The 16,449-nt window shown below is 53.5% G+C and overlaps 3 protein-coding genes across 8 annotated transcripts; 2 read left to right on the top strand and 1 right to left on the bottom strand.

The window, feature by feature from the left end:
• The first annotated feature begins 104 nt into the window (after positions 1-104).
• Positions 105-5,101, top strand: DPAGT1 (dolichyl-phosphate N-acetylglucosaminephosphotransferase 1). Its single transcript, XM_047071706.1, has 9 exons — positions 105-461; positions 796-916; positions 1,090-1,303; positions 1,516-1,662; positions 3,154-3,238; positions 3,602-3,790; positions 4,099-4,186; positions 4,346-4,501; positions 4,580-5,101. Exons 1-9 carry the CDS (start codon positions 301-303, stop codon positions 4,643-4,645), a joined length of 1,227 nt encoding a protein of 408 aa, XP_046927662.1. The 5' UTR covers positions 105-300; the 3' UTR covers positions 4,646-5,101.
• Positions 5,102-5,837: 736 nt separating this feature from the next.
• On the top strand, positions 5,838-7,153 carry LOC124505332 (histone H2AX). The gene has a single exon (XM_047071263.1). It carries the CDS (start codon positions 5,902-5,904, stop codon positions 6,331-6,333), a length of 432 nt encoding a protein of 143 aa, XP_046927219.1. The 5' UTR covers positions 5,838-5,901; the 3' UTR covers positions 6,334-7,153.
• A 318-nt stretch (positions 7,154-7,471) lies between these two features.
• Positions 7,472-15,484, bottom strand: HMBS (hydroxymethylbilane synthase). Of its 6 annotated transcripts, none has more exons than XM_047071257.1 (14): positions 15,378-15,484; positions 12,071-12,124; positions 11,669-11,741; positions 11,157-11,206; positions 11,016-11,071; positions 10,557-10,634; positions 10,266-10,343; positions 10,067-10,142; positions 9,131-9,244; positions 8,841-8,879; positions 8,496-8,615; positions 8,200-8,253; positions 8,010-8,096; positions 7,472-7,912 (listed from the first exon to the last, which is right to left on the bottom strand). In XM_047071257.1, exons 1-14 carry the CDS (start codon positions 15,408-15,410, stop codon positions 7,739-7,741), a joined length of 1,086 nt encoding a protein of 361 aa, XP_046927213.1. In that variant the 5' UTR covers positions 15,411-15,484; the 3' UTR covers positions 7,472-7,738. The 6 variants fall into 6 exon arrangements, with proteins under 6 accessions (XP_046927213.1, XP_046927217.1, XP_046927216.1 ...); XM_047071261.1 differs by lacking the exon at positions 15,378-15,484 and adding an exon at positions 12,292-12,456 and having other exon boundaries at positions 12,071-12,204; XM_047071260.1 differs by lacking the exon at positions 15,378-15,484 and adding an exon at positions 12,292-12,456 and having other exon boundaries at positions 12,071-12,200.
• Between the last annotated feature and the right edge of the window lie 965 nt (positions 15,485-16,449).

Genomic DNA, 16,449 nt, shown 5'->3' with positions numbered 1-16,449 from the left:
TCCGGTTCCCGCTCTCGTTCCCGCATTAAAAATGGCCGCCGCCGCCTCCCACAACGCTAGTTGCTCTGCGAGCAAGATCCGGGAGGAAACCGTGGGAAGGCAAATGCAGTGGGGCCACAGGCGAGGTTGCTCTATAGAGGCCCGCCGGAGTCCCGAGGGCGGCTCAAGTCGGAGTTGTTGGGTTTCGCTCAGGCGGCTGTGGGAAGACGCAGCCACTTCCCCCTGCTGAGGGCCGAGGGCTCCCGCCCAGCTTGCCCTTCAGCTGCGGGGGCGGCGGAGCGGGCCCCCTGGCTGGTCATCATGTGGGCCTTCCCCGAGTTGCCGATGCCGCTGCTGGTGAATTTGTTCGGCTCGCTGCTGGGATTTGTGGCCACAGTCACCCTCATCCCCGCCTTCCGTGGCCACTTCATCGCCGCCCGCCTCTGTGGCCAGGACCTCAACAAAATCGGCCAGCAGCAAATGTGAGCGGCGGCACCCTGGTCCCGGGCGGGAGGCAAGGGCAGAGGAAAAGTGTGGGCCGGGCAACGGCGGGAACTGGGGTGCCTGAGCGCGGAGACGGAACGCTAACTCCGCAGAGAGCTCCGGGCTCTGGGAGGTGAAGGGCAGAGCTAGTTAACATCGGGAAGGGATGTAGTGGTTTGGGGGACCCTCGTGTGTATCAGGCACTCCAGCACTGGTGCCCTTCCCCCCTTCCCCATTAGATTGCTGTGATGCCTGCACTAGTGAGTGACCACGCCCCCTTTCCTCCTTCCTCCCCCCCCCCCCCCGCCCACCCCTTTTGCTGCTGGGCCACAGCCCAGAGTCCCAGGGAGTGATCAGCGGTGCTGTTTTCCTTATCATCCTCTTCTGCTTCATCCCTTTCCCTTTCCTGAACTGCTTTGTGGAGGAGCAGTGTAAAGCCTTCCCGCACCATGAAGTAAGTGGGTGAGTGGGGGCGGTTGCTTGTTGGCTGGGGGCTGGCAGCTACTTGAGGGAGTCGGGGTTATTTGGGTTTGGGTTGAGGGGCTGAGGAACGAGCGCAAAGACAGGCATTTTTGAAAGGCGAAGTGGGAGTAGGCTTGAGCTGTGACCTGCCCGAGCCTCCCCCAGTTTGTGGCCCTGATAGGTGCGCTCCTTGCCATCTGCTGCATGATTTTCCTGGGCTTCGCGGACGATGTACTGAATCTGCGCTGGCGCCATAAGCTGCTGCTGCCTACAGCTGCCTCACTACCTCTTCTCATGGTCTATTTCACCAACTTTGGCAACACGACCGTTGTGGTACCCAAGCCCTTCCGTCCGATTCTTGGCCTGCATCTGGACTTGGGTGAGTAACCCTGCCGCTGCTGACCCTGTGGCCTCTACTTTAGGGCACCTTACGCTGATGCTCCAGATTCTCCCCTAAGTATCCCTGTCTTGTCCCTGTGTCGTCTCAGATCCTTTCTGTTGCTTCTGTACTTTTTCCTCGCCACTCGTCTCTGAAGAATACCTTTAAACCCTCATTTCTATGAGTGGCACACTCCTGTCTTCTTCCCCCAGGGATCCTGTACTACGTCTACATGGGGCTGCTGGCCGTGTTCTGTACCAATGCCATCAATATCCTAGCAGGAATTAATGGCCTAGAGGCTGGCCAGTCGCTAGTCATTTCTGCTTCTATCATTGTCTTCAATGTGGTGGAGCTGGAAGGTAGGTGGGATTGGGGAGTAGGGAGAGAAGTCTGAGTGTTGAGGAACTTGCCTGATATCTGGCTTTGGGGAGGTTAGGGGAAAAAGCAATATATTCAGATTTATTAAACGTGAGAAAAATAGTTGCCCTGTCCTTTATAGCTGGGTTGGCACTAATAGGTAGGTTATGGTCTTCTCCTATTGAACGTAAACAATTTCACAGAACCTCGGAATCAGACAAGGGTCACTCTGTGACCATGACACAGTAAAACAAAAACCAGATTCCTCCATAACCATGTCTGAATATAGACAAACTGCAAGAACACTGTGCATTAATAAAAACGACTAAGACCTCCCTCTTCTGGCCAACATGGGCAGTTGCTGCTGCTTTCTGATAACTCAGTTCCTGCTAATTCTTAGATAAAATCAAGATACTCGATCACAGAATCACTTCTACTGACAGCACCCAGTCTAGGGCAAAGCTCTGCCTCCTTGCTTTGCCCAGAATTACTTAAATCCTATAATAGGTGCCTCTTACGGAGGCATCCCCTGGTTGCCTGTGATGTGTGGTCTCCAATGTCTCCCTTATTACAAGTCAGTAAACCCAGCTTTGACTACAGGTGTGTTTCTGGTGGTCTTTGGCTGATGGATATCAGTAAGTGCCTTTTAAAACTAACTACTTTTAGGGGCATCTAGGTAGCTCAGTAGGTTAAGCGTCCGACTCCATTTTGGCTCAGGTCATGATCTCACAGTTCACGGGATGGAGCCTGGCATCAGGCTCTGTGCTGACAGTGCAGATCCTACTTGGGATTCTCTCTCTCCCTTTCTGTCTGCTGTTTCCCTGTTGGTTCTCTCAAAATAAATAAACTTCAAAAAAAAAAAAAAAACTAACAACTTAAAAAAAATTTTTTTTTAATGTTTTTATTTATTTTTGAGAGACAGAGAGTGCAAGCTGGGGAGGGGCAGAGAGAGGGAGACACAGAATCTGAAGCAGGCTCCAGGCTGTGAGCTGTCAGCACAGAGCCCAATGTGGGGCTCAAACTTGTGAACCACGAAATCATGACCTGGGCCAAAGTCGTACACTCAACTGACTGAGCCACCCAGGCGCCCCAAAACCTATCACTTTTAAAACATGATCTCATTTAAGCTTTGTAACATGTGGCACGTATTCTCATCAACTGTATTTTACATTTGAGGAAACTGAGGGTTAGAAAATTTAAATGGTCATGATCAAAGTCACACAGTTAGGAAGTAAAGCTGATATATCAAACCTCGGTGTGAATGATCTAAACCCAATTGAAGACAGTAACTCATTTAGGAGGGGTTCATGAACAAGGTGGAATATTAGGAGTTGCCTGGGTGACATAAAAGGGGTAGTGTGTTCTTGAATGTGACTGGGAAGAGGTGGAGAATACAGCTTGGAACAGAACTTAAGAGACAGACAAAAATAGGACCAAGGTATGCAGGGGAAATACCTATCAACTTGTGCTTTCTTTTTCCCCTGCTTCCAAAGGTGATTATCGGGATGATCATGTCTTTTCCCTCTACTTCATGATACCCTTTTTTTTCACCACTTTGGGATTGCTCTACCATAACTGGTAAGTAGGCCTGTGGCTAGGGGTAATAACTATTTGAATATGTAGCAAGTATGGTCCTGATCTTGACCCACCTCCTGCTGGAGAGGCTACACCTGTACACACCTGCAGTGAGTGTTTTCCGGGTCTTTAGTCGGTAATATTCTTCAGTTACTCTCTATCCAATCATAGTTAGGGACAAGTGCTATAGAGCCCCCAGAAAGAAATGAACTCAGGGCTTTGGGTTCTGGACAGTTGCTGAAAGCGCTGGAGTCTCCTCTGGGCCAGAACTAGAGTCAGGGCTAGCCCAGGGCCCAGGGTACGTGATGTGCGAGAAAAGATTGGTAGTGCCTCCTGCCCCTGGCTCAGATCCTCTCCCCCACACAGGTACCCATCACGGGTGTTTGTGGGAGATACCTTCTGTTACTTTGCTGGCATGACCTTTGCCGTGGTGGGCATCTTGGGACACTTCAGCAAGACCATGCTACTCTTCTTCATGCCCCAGGTGTTCAACTTCCTCTACTCACTGCCTCAGCTCCTGCATATCATACCCTGCCCTCGCCACCGTATGCCCAGGTAGCCACTTTGGGGCTTGAAAGGGACATCATAGCTTTTTCACTCGGGATGCAGAAAAGCCAGCCTTACACATATGCTGTGCAAAGGGAGTGGGCCCAAAGAAGGGCTAACTCTGGCCATGTGGTTAGCTCTTATAAATTACAGAGCACGTTTACCTACATAATCTGATCAGCTCTGATCACACAGTAGTAAGCAGAGCCAGAAGATCTTAGGTTGGTTTCCACATTCAGTGCTCTTCCTATTAATTGGCCACAGTGAGGAGAGTTCTTGTAGTGGCCCAGTCACATAAAGCTCTCTTCCCCCTGCAGACTCAATACCAAGACAGGCAAACTGGAGATGAGCTATTCCAAGTTCAAGACCAAGAGCCTCTCTTTCTTGGGCACCTTTATTCTAAAGGTAACAGGGTAACAAGGAGGTAAGGCTCTAGGCCGCCATCTGGAATTCAGGGACTGGGGAACCTAGGCTGGCATCAGATCCAAGGGGAGTTTGGAAGCATGAAGCAGATCCCCATTGCTGAAGCACGGTTGATGTTCTCTCCACCTCTGATCCTTCCAGGTAGCAGAGAGTCTCCAGCTAGTGACCGTGCACCAGAATGAGAATGAGGACGGTGCCTTCACAGAGTGTAACAACATGACCCTCATCAACTTGGTACTTAAGGTCTTCGGGCCCATGCATGAGAGGAACCTGACCCTGCTGCTGCTGCTGCTCCAGGTGTGGTTGGGGAAGGGCTTAACACTGCCTTGTGTCCCTTTCTCCAGGGTTCTGACGCTAGTGTGTTTCCCCTCACAGATCCTCGGCAGTGCTGTCACCTTCTCCATTCGGTACCAGCTTGTCCGGCTCTTCTACGATGTCTGAGTCCCCTGATCGTTGCCCTGTACTGCACGGTCTGCAGGGTTCCTGACTCAGGCCCACCACCTCTTTCTGGACGCGAAATGCCTCCTGGCCAGGCCTCTCCCACCTTTCATTCTCCTCCAGATTTTGTACTTAGCATTTCCTTTCTGCTGTGATTATTGACATCTAACGACTGTGGATTGGATTTTGGCTATGGCTTCCTTCAACCTGCCACTCTCCCTCTCCATCCCGTCTTTGCAGCCTCCGAAGGTGGGATACTGCAGCTTTTATGCAGTTATCCACAACTCTGACTCTGAAGGAATATGTTGGGCCTGAGAATAGAACCCTGGCTGGGGATAGGGACACGGGCTTGAAGATCACTTGATATCTGACTATAAATTAAGTATTCTGATCAGTAAGAGCAGACTGGGGGGCCAGGTGCTTCCAATGGTGACAATAAAGTGTTGTCTTTTTCTTGTTGTTCCGGTAGGTGTATTTCCTATATGGGCATTTTAGGGTAGATTGGGAGGGTGGGTGGAGGCACCTCCTTCAAGAGGATGCCTCTCTCTCGGCCCCGTCCTTTTTCTTTCAGTGTATCGGGAAGTGAACAAAGAACGGAGACTGGATAGAATATGTTGAATAAATATTGAAGTCCCGCTACTTCAGGTAGCAGGAAAGGCCGTAAGATTGGACTTACCTGCTCTCTGGTGTGGGATAGAATTGGGGTGGCGGGCGAGTCTTATTTATTCCCTCTTCAACTTTACCTTTGCAGGATGGGAGGAGGGAGAAAAAAGAGGGTGACCAAGCCTGGAAGGGGAGGCAGTGGTGTTGACTCCTTGCCGTTAAAACTCCTAGGCCCGCAAAGATTTCCCAGAGGCTCTTGAGGTGGCTCAGACTCCACCCTCTTTGTCTTCCGGTTCTGGGCTCCAGCTGGAGCGTTTAAATCTGGCGCCCTTCACATAGATTGGCTACATCAGGGAGTGGCTGGCTGGCTGCGTGCTACCACTCCTCCTCGCCTTTTTCCCCGGGCAAAAGGTTTTCAAATTCGACCAATCGGCGGGCGCGCTCCCTCAGTCGTGGCACGTCACTGAAGGGTTAACTGCAACCAACCGGAGGCGGGTATTAGAGAAAAGGGCCAATCAGGAGGGCGCGGGGGTGTGCCCTGGGGGCTTATAAGGGCGGCCCCTGGGCGCGCGCGCCAGCAGTTGGACTGCGGCGGGCGGCTGTTTGCTGGCCTTTTGGTAGGCGTCCCTTTTCACCGCTTCTCTACCTCGCGCAGCATGTCGGGCCGTGGCAAGACGGGCGGCAAGGCCCGAGCCAAGGCCAAATCGCGCTCGTCGCGCGCCGGCCTCCAGTTTCCAGTGGGCCGCGTGCACCGGCTGCTGCGGAAGGGCCACTACGCCGAACGGGTTGGCGCCGGCGCGCCTGTGTACCTGGCGGCCGTGCTGGAGTACCTCACCGCGGAGATCCTGGAGCTGGCGGGCAACGCGGCCCGCGACAACAAGAAGACGCGGATCATCCCCCGCCACCTGCAGCTGGCCATCCGCAACGACGAGGAGCTCAACAAGCTGCTGGGCGGCGTGACGATCGCCCAGGGAGGCGTCCTGCCCAACATCCAGGCCGTGCTGCTGCCCAAGAAAACCAGCGCCACCGTGGGGCCGAAGGCGCCGGCGGGCGGCAAGAAGGCCACCCAGGCCTCTCAGGAGTACTGAGGGGAGCCCGCGTCGCAGCCGGCCCCCCATGCCACCACAAAGGCCCTTTTAAGGGCCACCACAGCCCTCACGGAAAGAGCTGAGCCACGTCGGGCTCGGGGCGGGAGGCCGCGGCGCTCGGCTCCCCCTCCCGCGTTGTCGTCGTCGCCGCCGCCGCCCGGCCCACCCCTCCCCCGCGTGGGCTCGCGGGTCCTCGCTCTCGGTGTCTCGGGCCGAGGGGCGGCCCCGCTCGCCTGGCGCAGAGACCAGAGAGCTGCGGCTGGGAGGGGGCTGGGGGCGCGCACCTGCCCTCCGCGGCGCCCGTGACTCAGCCGCGCCGGCCCCGGAACAGCCGGTGGGCTGCGGTGAGGCCGCGGTGCCTTCTGGAAGAGCCGCTCGCAGCTCTGACGCAGGGCTGAGGCGCGCGCCGGGGCCGGGACTCTATCGCACGCGGTGCAGGAAAGACCGATCGCCGTTCGTCCTGGCAGCCCCCCCGGCTCCCGCCTCCTTCGCCCGGGGGGCCGGCCCGCGGCGGGGAATGGGCGGGGAGCCCGGGTTTGCGGGCCGTGGGGACCGCAGGAGGTGTGCGCGCGCCCGCGGTGTGACCGCCGCCGGGCCCTCTGGCTCCGCCGCTCGCCCCACTTCGCTTCCGGCGACTACTCTACCGGGCCACGCGCCTCGTACCAGCACCGGCCCGTGAGTCCCCGTCTGCACTGAGCCTCCGATAGCTTCGGAACTGGAATTTTGCAGCTATAACCCATCCAAGACTAGTACCTTACATATTGGGGAGTTTCAGATGGACTAATTTTGTTTATTAAAGGATTGTTTTTTAAAAACGCAATGTCTGTGGTCGTTCTGTACGAGTTGTAGGGTTGACTTTGTAGACGCCTATCTTCCTGAGGTCGTGGGGGCTGGTGGGGGAGGGGGGCTATCTGATACGTGGCTCACCTGATAGACACACGGGTTAGCCAGAGAGGGGCAAGTCCTAGGTTTGTCTGATCACGGCTTTCTTGGTGTTCCCTGGGAGACCATTTCTTGTTTGAAATAACTAAGGTGGCAGAAACCAAAAATGTCCCAGAAGAACTTTGGACAGACGTCCCAGCCTCTAGAATGAAAGGTTTTCTGTTGGTCCTTGACTGCAACCCCACCAAAAGCAAAGTCGCCTTCAGAGCTGGTTTATTAGTTGAGTTGGTTACATTCAAAGGCTGTGGCTTGAACTTTTTCTCTAAAGAGATGAAACCCCCACCTACTGAGGAGGCAAGGCACTCACACAGCCCCAAAGTGAGGCAAGTCCCTGGGAGTCTCTGACCTTGCAGTTCAGTCCCCTGGGGTAATCACTCCCCAGTTAGCAGTGAGACTGGGGCACTAGGGCTGGGATGCAGGCACTGCATTATAGCAACCCAGGCACTTGTGCCCCACAGACCAGTTAGTGGGCATCGTTAAGCTGTCGTGCAACATCCAGGATGTTCTTGGCTCCTTTGTTCAGCAACAAGCTGGCCAGGCTGATGCCCAGGTTCTCAGCAGCCAGCTGGGCTTGTCGTGGAATGTTCCGGGCAGTGATCCCCACCAGCTGTGGATCATCCTCTGGGCCATCTTCATGCTAGGTGAGGGAAGGAGGGGGAATTTGGTGAGCACAAAAGAGGAGGTAACATGCAGGTTTGTTTCTCACCCTCTCCCTCACCCTCCAGCTTTGGCACCTGGGCAGTGACACAAATGGTGGCCTGCATGGTCTCTTGCATGCTATCTGAGCCGTCTAGACTCCAGACTCCTCCTGTCAGGTACAGCTGGGAAAGAAAACGGTTATCTCAGCATATTCTGAGAGAACTGGTTAGAAACCTGGGCTCTTGTGGACAACTTGTGCATGGGGACAAATGTCACAGTGCTTACTTGCCCATCCTTCATAGCTGTATGCACGGCCACTGGCACACTGCAGCCTCCTTCCTGCAATGAGAAGTTGCCCGGTGAACTCCAAGGACTCTTGTGTCTCCAAGGACTCTGTCACCAGAACCCTCAGAGATAGACTTCTGAAGACATAGCTGAAACAGGCAGGGGCCCAGTCCTGCCTATACATTCAAGAATGAATTACCATGAAATAAAGAGCATCAGTTTGAGAAATCTCCCCCATTGACTATTCCCAACTCCTCAAGTCCCCACCCCTCCAATCCCCGGAACACAGGTCCTACCAGGTGCCTCAGGAAGGCTCGCTCGGCAATGCAGCGCAGCAGGGTCTCAGGATCATGCAATACACCCACCAGATCCAGGATGTCCTGGTCCTTGGCTCGGACTTCCACGCCCAGGGCCCCCTGAGGGAAAAACAGCCTAAGACATCAGGCCTAATCTTTCCCCAACCAATGGAGCTGAGGATGGGAACCAGCCCACCTCCACCTGCTCCCTGGGGTCTCTTTTAGCCCAGAAATCTCGCAAGCCCTCCCCCTCCCTAGAAATGTTTATGCACAAGGTTGCAAGACCAGCTTTTTGGTTGAGAACAAAAGAGCACATCAACACGTGGCTTCCCGGGTCAAACATACCTGACCCACAGCATACATGCACTCCTCCGGGTGGAGTATCTGCAGGGGCAGAATAGGCACTCAAAAGGGTGGAACTGGGGGTACTAAAAGCAGACAGTAGTGAGATGGGGCTTCCCTACCACACAGAAAGCCTAGGTAGGCAAAAGTGGGGGTCTGTCCTCTGATCCCCAATCTTCCCAGCCTGGGACTCACTTCCAGCTCGTACCGTTAGAGGCAGGGTGTTCAGAAAGAGAATACAGGCAGGAACAGGGGGACGATTAACTGGGGATGGAGAAGGGACAGCCCCTTACCTGTCCCACCCGGTGCTGCCAGCCCATGCGCTGCAGGCCAGCTGCAGCCAGGATGATGGCACTGAACTCCTGAAATTCATCCAGCTTCCGAAGGCGTGTGTTGAGATTTCCCCGCTGTGCAGAGACGCTAAGGACCACAAGCGCCGGGCAGTTTGGAGCCTCATGCCGCTGCTCCCCCTGCCTGAGTCCTTCTGGATCCAACTAACATCTCACCTTTAGTTTTCAGCTTACTGATAACAGCTAACGTTTACTTAATTACTAACACTTAATTGCTACATACCAGACACCGATCTAAAGTGCTTTGCACACATCTATTTAATTTTCACAATCCTATGAGGTAGGTATTATAATTATTTCCATTTTACAGATGAGGAAAATGATACAGACAGGTTGAATAACTTGCCTGAGATTACAAGATCTCTGGGAAGCATTCCCCGACCCCCAAGTCTGTGTTTATCGATGTTCCAGCTAGAAGCTTCTAGAGAATTCCCTACTTCGTGCACTGGAGCACTCAACATGTACTATTTTGAAAATCAGCTTTATGAAACATTCGATATATTTAGAACATCAAAATATAGTAGAATATGAAACAAAAATGGAAGCACCCTCCACCTCCCCTGTTCCCCAGTAATCACTGTTCAGTATCACTCTGTATTATCAATGCCTGTTTGTCTCCAGGCAAAAATGTAAACCTCTATAAGCAAGGACATCGTTGGTCTCACCACTATCCCCAGTGCCAGGCACTGGCCTGGGGCTAAGAAAACATAAAAGGATTAGGGATGGATGGATGGATGGATGGATGGATGGGTAGATGGACAAATAGGGCAGACAGTGGAGGACAGACCTGCTGGTCCATGGTCCACTTCCTCTGGAAGTGGCCCCATGGACCTCATCTTCCTCCCTGGCTACTGCCCCCTCCCTCCTCTGAAAGGATACAATGCTCTTGAACTCCAGGTGTGGGAACTTTCTCTGCAGCTGGGCCGCCCTCCGCAGGGAGCTGGTTCCCACCACACTGTTCAGAGAGAGGGTGTAAAATGAGATTTAACCCAAGAAAGGCATGGTTCCTTTCCTCCTCCTCTTAGCCCTCTGTCTTCTGTGCATGTCCCACCGGGATGTCTATCTGGGCCCCACTCACCTCTTCTCTGGCAAGGTTTCTAGGGTCTTCCCAACAAATTTTGGGTGAAAGACAACGGCATCATAGGGGTTCTCCCGCCTGGAGATGGAGGAAAAGTCACAGAATGAGGAAGAGCTCTCAGTTAAGGTCACTTCCAGGGTCTCTTGATAGCCAACTAACTGGCATTTTCTGTTTTTGGCCATGCCTGACACCCCTCAGCCGTAGAGGCAGAGGGTAGCGTCCCAAAGGGAAAAGCAAAGGTCAACACGATGCCTACCCCCCTGCCCATCCCCCGACTCGCAGCGTTCTTACTTGCAGATGGCTCCAATGGTGAAGCCAGGAGGAAGCACAGTGGGCAGGTCCTTCAGGGAGTGAACGACTAAGTCCACTCTAAAGAGACGGGAGAGGGAGGCTAGGAGAAGGGATCCCAGCAGCAGGCCCCCACCCCTCCTCTACCTACACCTGCCTCTACTTCAGTGGTGTGCTTAGAGCACATTAGGAAGCAGGCACGTCTAAGACCTCAGGACCCTGAGACCCGCTCCTCCCCACCCTCCCTCCTGTCCCCAATGCCCCAGCCAATCCTGCCCTCCAGGCAGCCAGATGGCTAGGAACCAGAACACTCCCCTTTTGTGAGGTCTGAAAAACCCACATATGAGCCTCCTTCTAGCCAAGGGTTGAAGCCCCCCAGTCTAGCTGATATCCAGCTCTGATGTGCACTGGGGTCCCAGTGAGAGACTGGGACGGAACCATGCTCTCCCGTCTTTCACATACTCATTCTTTTCCAGCGCGTGTTCCAGCTCCTTGGTAAACAGGCTCTTCTCGCCAATCTGCCGGTCAAGAAAAAGCCTCAGAGTGAATCTTTTGGGGGAAGGAAAGAGACGGGAGGGAAAGGGATTGGGGGGAATACGTTACCTTAGAGAGCGCAGTATCAAGAATCTTGTCCCCTGTGGTGGACATAGCAACTGAGGAGAGAATCAGTCACGTGCTCATCGATCGGCGTTTAATGAGCCCCTACTGAGCCCAGCACTGTACTAAGACTCCTAATGGATACAGGCACCCCCCCCCACCCCCGCCCAATTCCTTGCCCTCTAGGAATGTATGATCTAGGAAGACCAGACACACTCATAAAAAGACCCAAAGCAGAAGATGCAAAATGCCAGGTTAGCCCAGGGAGTCAAAGCTAGAGGTAGGTATTCAGAGGAGGAAATGGCCCTCCAAAATGGGGACAGCTAAGAATTCTTTTTTGGGGGGTAGGGTGGGGGAACAGCTAAGAATTCTCTTTTGGGGGGGGCGGGGGAACAGCTAAGAATTCTTAAAGGCACTGGGACCAAGCTTTGGGCCCGGGGAAAGCCAGCAGTGTTGTGTCTTCCCCTCTGGGGGGAAAGGGCTTCCCTTTAGCTTCCATTCCTGTCCAGAAGACTCACCGATTTCAAACTGCAGGCCTGGGTATAAGGCTTTCAGCACTGCCACCACACTGTCTGTTTGTATGCGAGCCAGCTGGAGGCAAACACTCAGATTAGTCCTATCCTTCCCTGGCACTGCCCCGAGCTCACACCCTCACAGGGTTTGGGAGACTCGGAAGGAATTGGGAGTCAGAGAGGTGGCTGAATGCCCACGTAGGAAGGAGAGGGGCCTGGCCTGGTCTGCTCAGCCCGGGGACTATCTCTCCACAGAACGCAATATACCATTCTGCGTGGGATTTAACACCCAGCCCCCCACCCCCACCCCGTTTCCTCCATTCCTAACCCTCTCGGCCCCCCAGCTTGCAATACTGTGGAGCACAGAACTCTTGTGACAAACTTGCTCCGCCCAGTAACCGTACTCACCTGGCTTTTTCGGGTACCCACGCGAATCACTCTCATCTTTGGGCTGTTTTCTTCCTGCAGAAAAAGTCCCCAAGTCACAGTCCCCTCTGTTCCTCGTGTGCCTCAACACCTTGTCCAAGAACCAGAATCCCTGGCTTGGAAGAAAAGAACCTCAGCCAGCCCCTGGCCTGTGGCCAGCTGAGCCTTGGAGCGGGAAAGCACTCCGAGACTGGTCCCTTTACCTGCCTCAGCACCTTTTGCCCTCTTCGCGGATCCAGAGAAACAGAGACCTGAGGGAAGCAATAGCAGGACCCGCTGTTGCTGTTGCTGTAATAACCGGACACTGGGTCCAGAAGCCCATCCCGGCTAAGGTGGTGGGAGTGCTGCACACAGCCAGGTGGGTAAAGAGATAAGGCCCATCAGCCTGGCCACAGGGAGGGTGGGCCCTGCAGTAGGCAGGGGCAGGGCAGCTGGGGCCTCGAGGGAACTTGCGCTGAGTCACTGAGGACAAGTTCAGCATCCATAATACAGCAGGCACAGGAGAAAGTTTCAGTGCCACCTAGATACCGAGAGCTACCCCACAGGTGCCACACCATGGATTCCCTAATCTGGCTGGAATGTACACATAAAGGACTGGGATCAAACAGATCTTCTGTAGAGTCCAGGTGACCTTGAACATACCATCCCATTAGTATCAGTTTGTTCATCTATAAAATGAAGAGGTTTGGACTCCAGGATTTTCTGCCGCTGATGTTTAATTTTTTTTTTTTTTAATGTTTATTTATTTTTGAGAGAGGGAGAGAGACGGAGCATGAGCGGGGGAGGGACAGAGAGAGAGGGAGACACAGAATCGGAAGCAGGCTCCAGGCTCCGAGCTGTCAGCCCAGAGCCCGATGCGGGGCTCAAACTCACAGACTGTGAGATCGTGACCTGAGCCGAAGTCGGACGCTTAACCAATGGAGCCACCCAGGCGCCCCGGTGCCGCCGCTGATGTTTGTAAGACTGAAAGGCTGAGCTGCCGACTGTCCATTCACCTAGAGTGCTGCCTCTGGTCTCACCAACCAGAAATATCAGGAGGTCAGTGACCAAGCTAGGAACTCAAAGGGACATGCCTCTTCCTCCTGCCAGGGCACCCTGGACAAAGGTGTTCAGTGCCTAGCAGGTAGAATTGCGTTCCTCAGTCGCAGGTCCTATTGCTTTCTAGACCAAAGAGTAGCCACTGCAGATAATGTCAACTTTCCCTATTCTGAGATCTTTAACCCGTGGAGTTGTTTTGCAGGCAGGATTCTGGGGCCTCTGTTGTTGGGGATGTGACAGCTGGCTGCTCCTGGACCCTAGTCTATTGCATTGCTGTCACATCTCCCATAAAGAAACCCTAGGGACCCTGAGCAAATTAGGCTAGGCCTGAATGCTAAATATGGCCCCTAAAATTCTGGGCCACTAGGAGCCCAGAGAAAGAAATCTATGGTGTCAGAAACTGCTGGGTTCAAACAATCCCTGCATCGATCCTGCACAGCATATTTTATTCCATTAAAAAGTTACTTAAAGGGGCGCCTGGGTGGCGCAGTCGGTTAAGCGTCCGACTTCAGCCAGGTCACGATCTCACGGTCCGGGAGTTCGAGCCCCGCGTCAGGCTCTGGGCTGATGGCTCGGAGCCTGGAGCCTGTTTCCGATTCTGTGTCTCCCTCTCTCTGTGACCCTCCCCCGTTCATGCTCTGTCTCTCTCTGTCCCAAAAATAAATAAACGTTGAAAAAAAAAAAATTAAAAAAAAAAAAGTTACTTATTGGGGGCGCCTGGGTAGCTCAGTTGGTTAAGCCTCTGACAGGCTCAGGTCATGATCTCATGGTTTGGGAGCTCAAGCCCCCATCAGGCTCCGTGCTGACAGCTCAGAGCCTGGAGCCTGCTTCAGATCCTGTCTCCCTCTCTCTCTACTCTCCCCTGCTCATGCTCTGTCTCTCTCTCTCTCTCAAAAATAAATAAACGTTTTTCAAAAATTGGAAAAAAAAGTTATTTATTGAACATGTATCCTATTGCTTTTAATTTTCATGACAACCTATCAGCTAGACAGGGCAGGATCTCCAGCACCATGTTATGGAAGCAACTGAGGAGTGAAATGACTTGCCCAGAGTCACACAACTAATAATGGGCAAAAAGTTGGAGCTAGAATTTTCCTACTCCTACTCAAAAATTTTCCTACTCCTAGTGCTCAAGAACGTGGGCAATGGTAGGGGTGCCTGGGTGGCGCAGTCGGTTAAGCCTCCGACTTCTGTTCAGGTCATGACCCCTCGGTTGGTGGGTTCCAGACCCACATCTGGCTCTGTGCTGACAAACTGGAGCCTGCTTCAGATCCTGTCTCCTTCTCTCTCTGTCCACCGCCCCCCCTCTCAAAAATAAACATTAAAAAAAGAATTAAAAAAAAGAAGAATGTGTGCAATGGCAAAAAATCCCTATCCTCACCAGCAGGCTGGACAACGGGAGATAAGCACTTTTTAAAATGTTTGAGAGAGAGACAGAACACTGGGGGGAAGGGCAGAGAGAATGACAGGGGCAAAGGATCAGAAGCAGGCTCTGTGATGACAGCAGAGAGCCCGATGTGGAGCTCGAACTCACAAACCGGCTGAAGTTGGACGCGTAACCGATTGAACCACCCAGGGGCCCCTGCCCATCTCTTTATCTCAGGCTAGCAGTGGCCTCCATTGGCTGTAGTCTGCATCTACACAAGCCCACAGCTCCGGCGCCGAGCTTGGGAGAGGAAGGCGCAAGGGTGGCGCCCCACCCACCATCGTAACCCTAAGGTGTGTCTCAGCTGGGGACTCCTGAGTAGGCCAGGGCTGAGTGACCGCTAAAACGGAAAAAGGGGAGAAGGCGCACTTCCAAGATGTGTGTGTGCAAGTGGAAGACTTGGGGTACACTCTCCTCTCAGGATCCGAAGTAGAACATATTCCTAAAGTGGCCGAATGCTGCCTCGGCCCTGTCTCGTATAAAAGGGCCCCGATCTTGTGTAGACGAACTTATCTGGGCTGTTCACTAAGTCTAGAGCGGATACCAGGCCCGGCGGAACCCCACCCAGATCCTCGCAGGGATGGGGGTTTCGTTCCAGACTATCCCTCCACTTTTAATCCCGCCCCCACAGCTCCCTGATCTCCCGTCCTTCCTAAGGGCAACTCAGCTACTGGTCCTTTAAAAAACTATTTCGTAAAAAAAAAAAAAAAAATGACGGATAGTCGCTCGGGCCAATAGACGACGGAGGGTGGCAACCTGGGGCCAATCGTTGCCCGGCTAGCCCGGAGTGCCCAAGTTGCGAGGATCACCGGCTCAAATACTCACCGCCGTCGCGGCCGCGTTGCCATTGTCAGACATGGCTGTGCTCAGGAGGTAGGTCCGGGAGGTGCCGCCAGGGTCCCCGGGAGTACAGGGAAGCCGGAGGTCCCGGCCAACGGGCACCAGGTGCACGCGGGGTGCGAACTCCTCCTGCAGCCTCAGACTCCGGGCTCTCCGTCACTTCCGGCGCCCGCCCCCGGAGGGGAGGACCACCCTCGGGGCGGGAATTAGAAGGATTGCGACAGACCTGACCTTACCCTTCTGTTACCGCCCCTACTCCACCCGGCTGGTGGGGACCTTGGGGACCCTGTGCGCCCGTCTTCCTTGCTGGAGACCCGGGCCTATTAACCATTCATTATTTTACATATACCTCGTTCTGAGCTGGGAGTACTGATGGTCAATGACTAAGAGATGCTCCCCAGATTTATCCGCAGAGCAGCCCTCCGACGCCACCCAAAGGGCCAAGCCAAAGTTAGCAGGGCCCGACAGGAAAAGTATTAACTCTAAAATGCTGCGTTTGAAGTAAAGCGTCCTTGGGTAACTTCCATGCCCCTTCCACTGGATTCAACACCTCCAGATAAGAGGATGCTGCAGAAAGTTGGTCACCCAGAATTCTACAGCTTTATCTCCTTGGCTGTGGCACAATTAGTGAAACTGATGCGGTGCTTCCTTTGTTCTATTAAAACTTCCCTCTGCCACAGCCCTGAAATAGGCAACACTCGTATTTCTTAACTGAGGAGACTGGCTCAGAGATCAAAGGTCATGCCCCAAGAAGGGGGGCGCCTGGGTGGCTCAGTCGGGTAAATGTCTCACTTTAGCTCTTGGCTCAGGTCATGATCTCCCAGTTCGTGGGTTGGAGTCCCATGTTGGACTCTGCTGACAGCACAGAGCCTGGAGCCTGTTATGGATTCTGTGTCTCCCTCTCTCTGCCCCTCCTCCTGCTCACACTGTGTCTCTCTCAAAAAATAAACAAACGTGAAAAAAAAGACAACCCAAGTGGGAGTGCCGTTATAAATGGCACATAATTATTAGTGGGAAAAGTGCTGGAGAAAGTGCTTGTATTAATAACCATGCACTG

Source organism: Lynx rufus, unplaced genomic scaffold, assembly GCF_022079265.1.
Source record: "Lynx rufus isolate CCGP_SWC_20201006 ecotype Redwood Valley unplaced genomic scaffold, mLynRuf1.p SCAF_9, whole genome shotgun sequence".
Taxonomy (NCBI): domain Eukaryota; kingdom Metazoa; phylum Chordata; class Mammalia; order Carnivora; family Felidae; genus Lynx; species Lynx rufus.
Note: the sequence above shows the minus strand (reverse complement) of the source record. Positions and strands in the feature narration are given on the sequence as shown.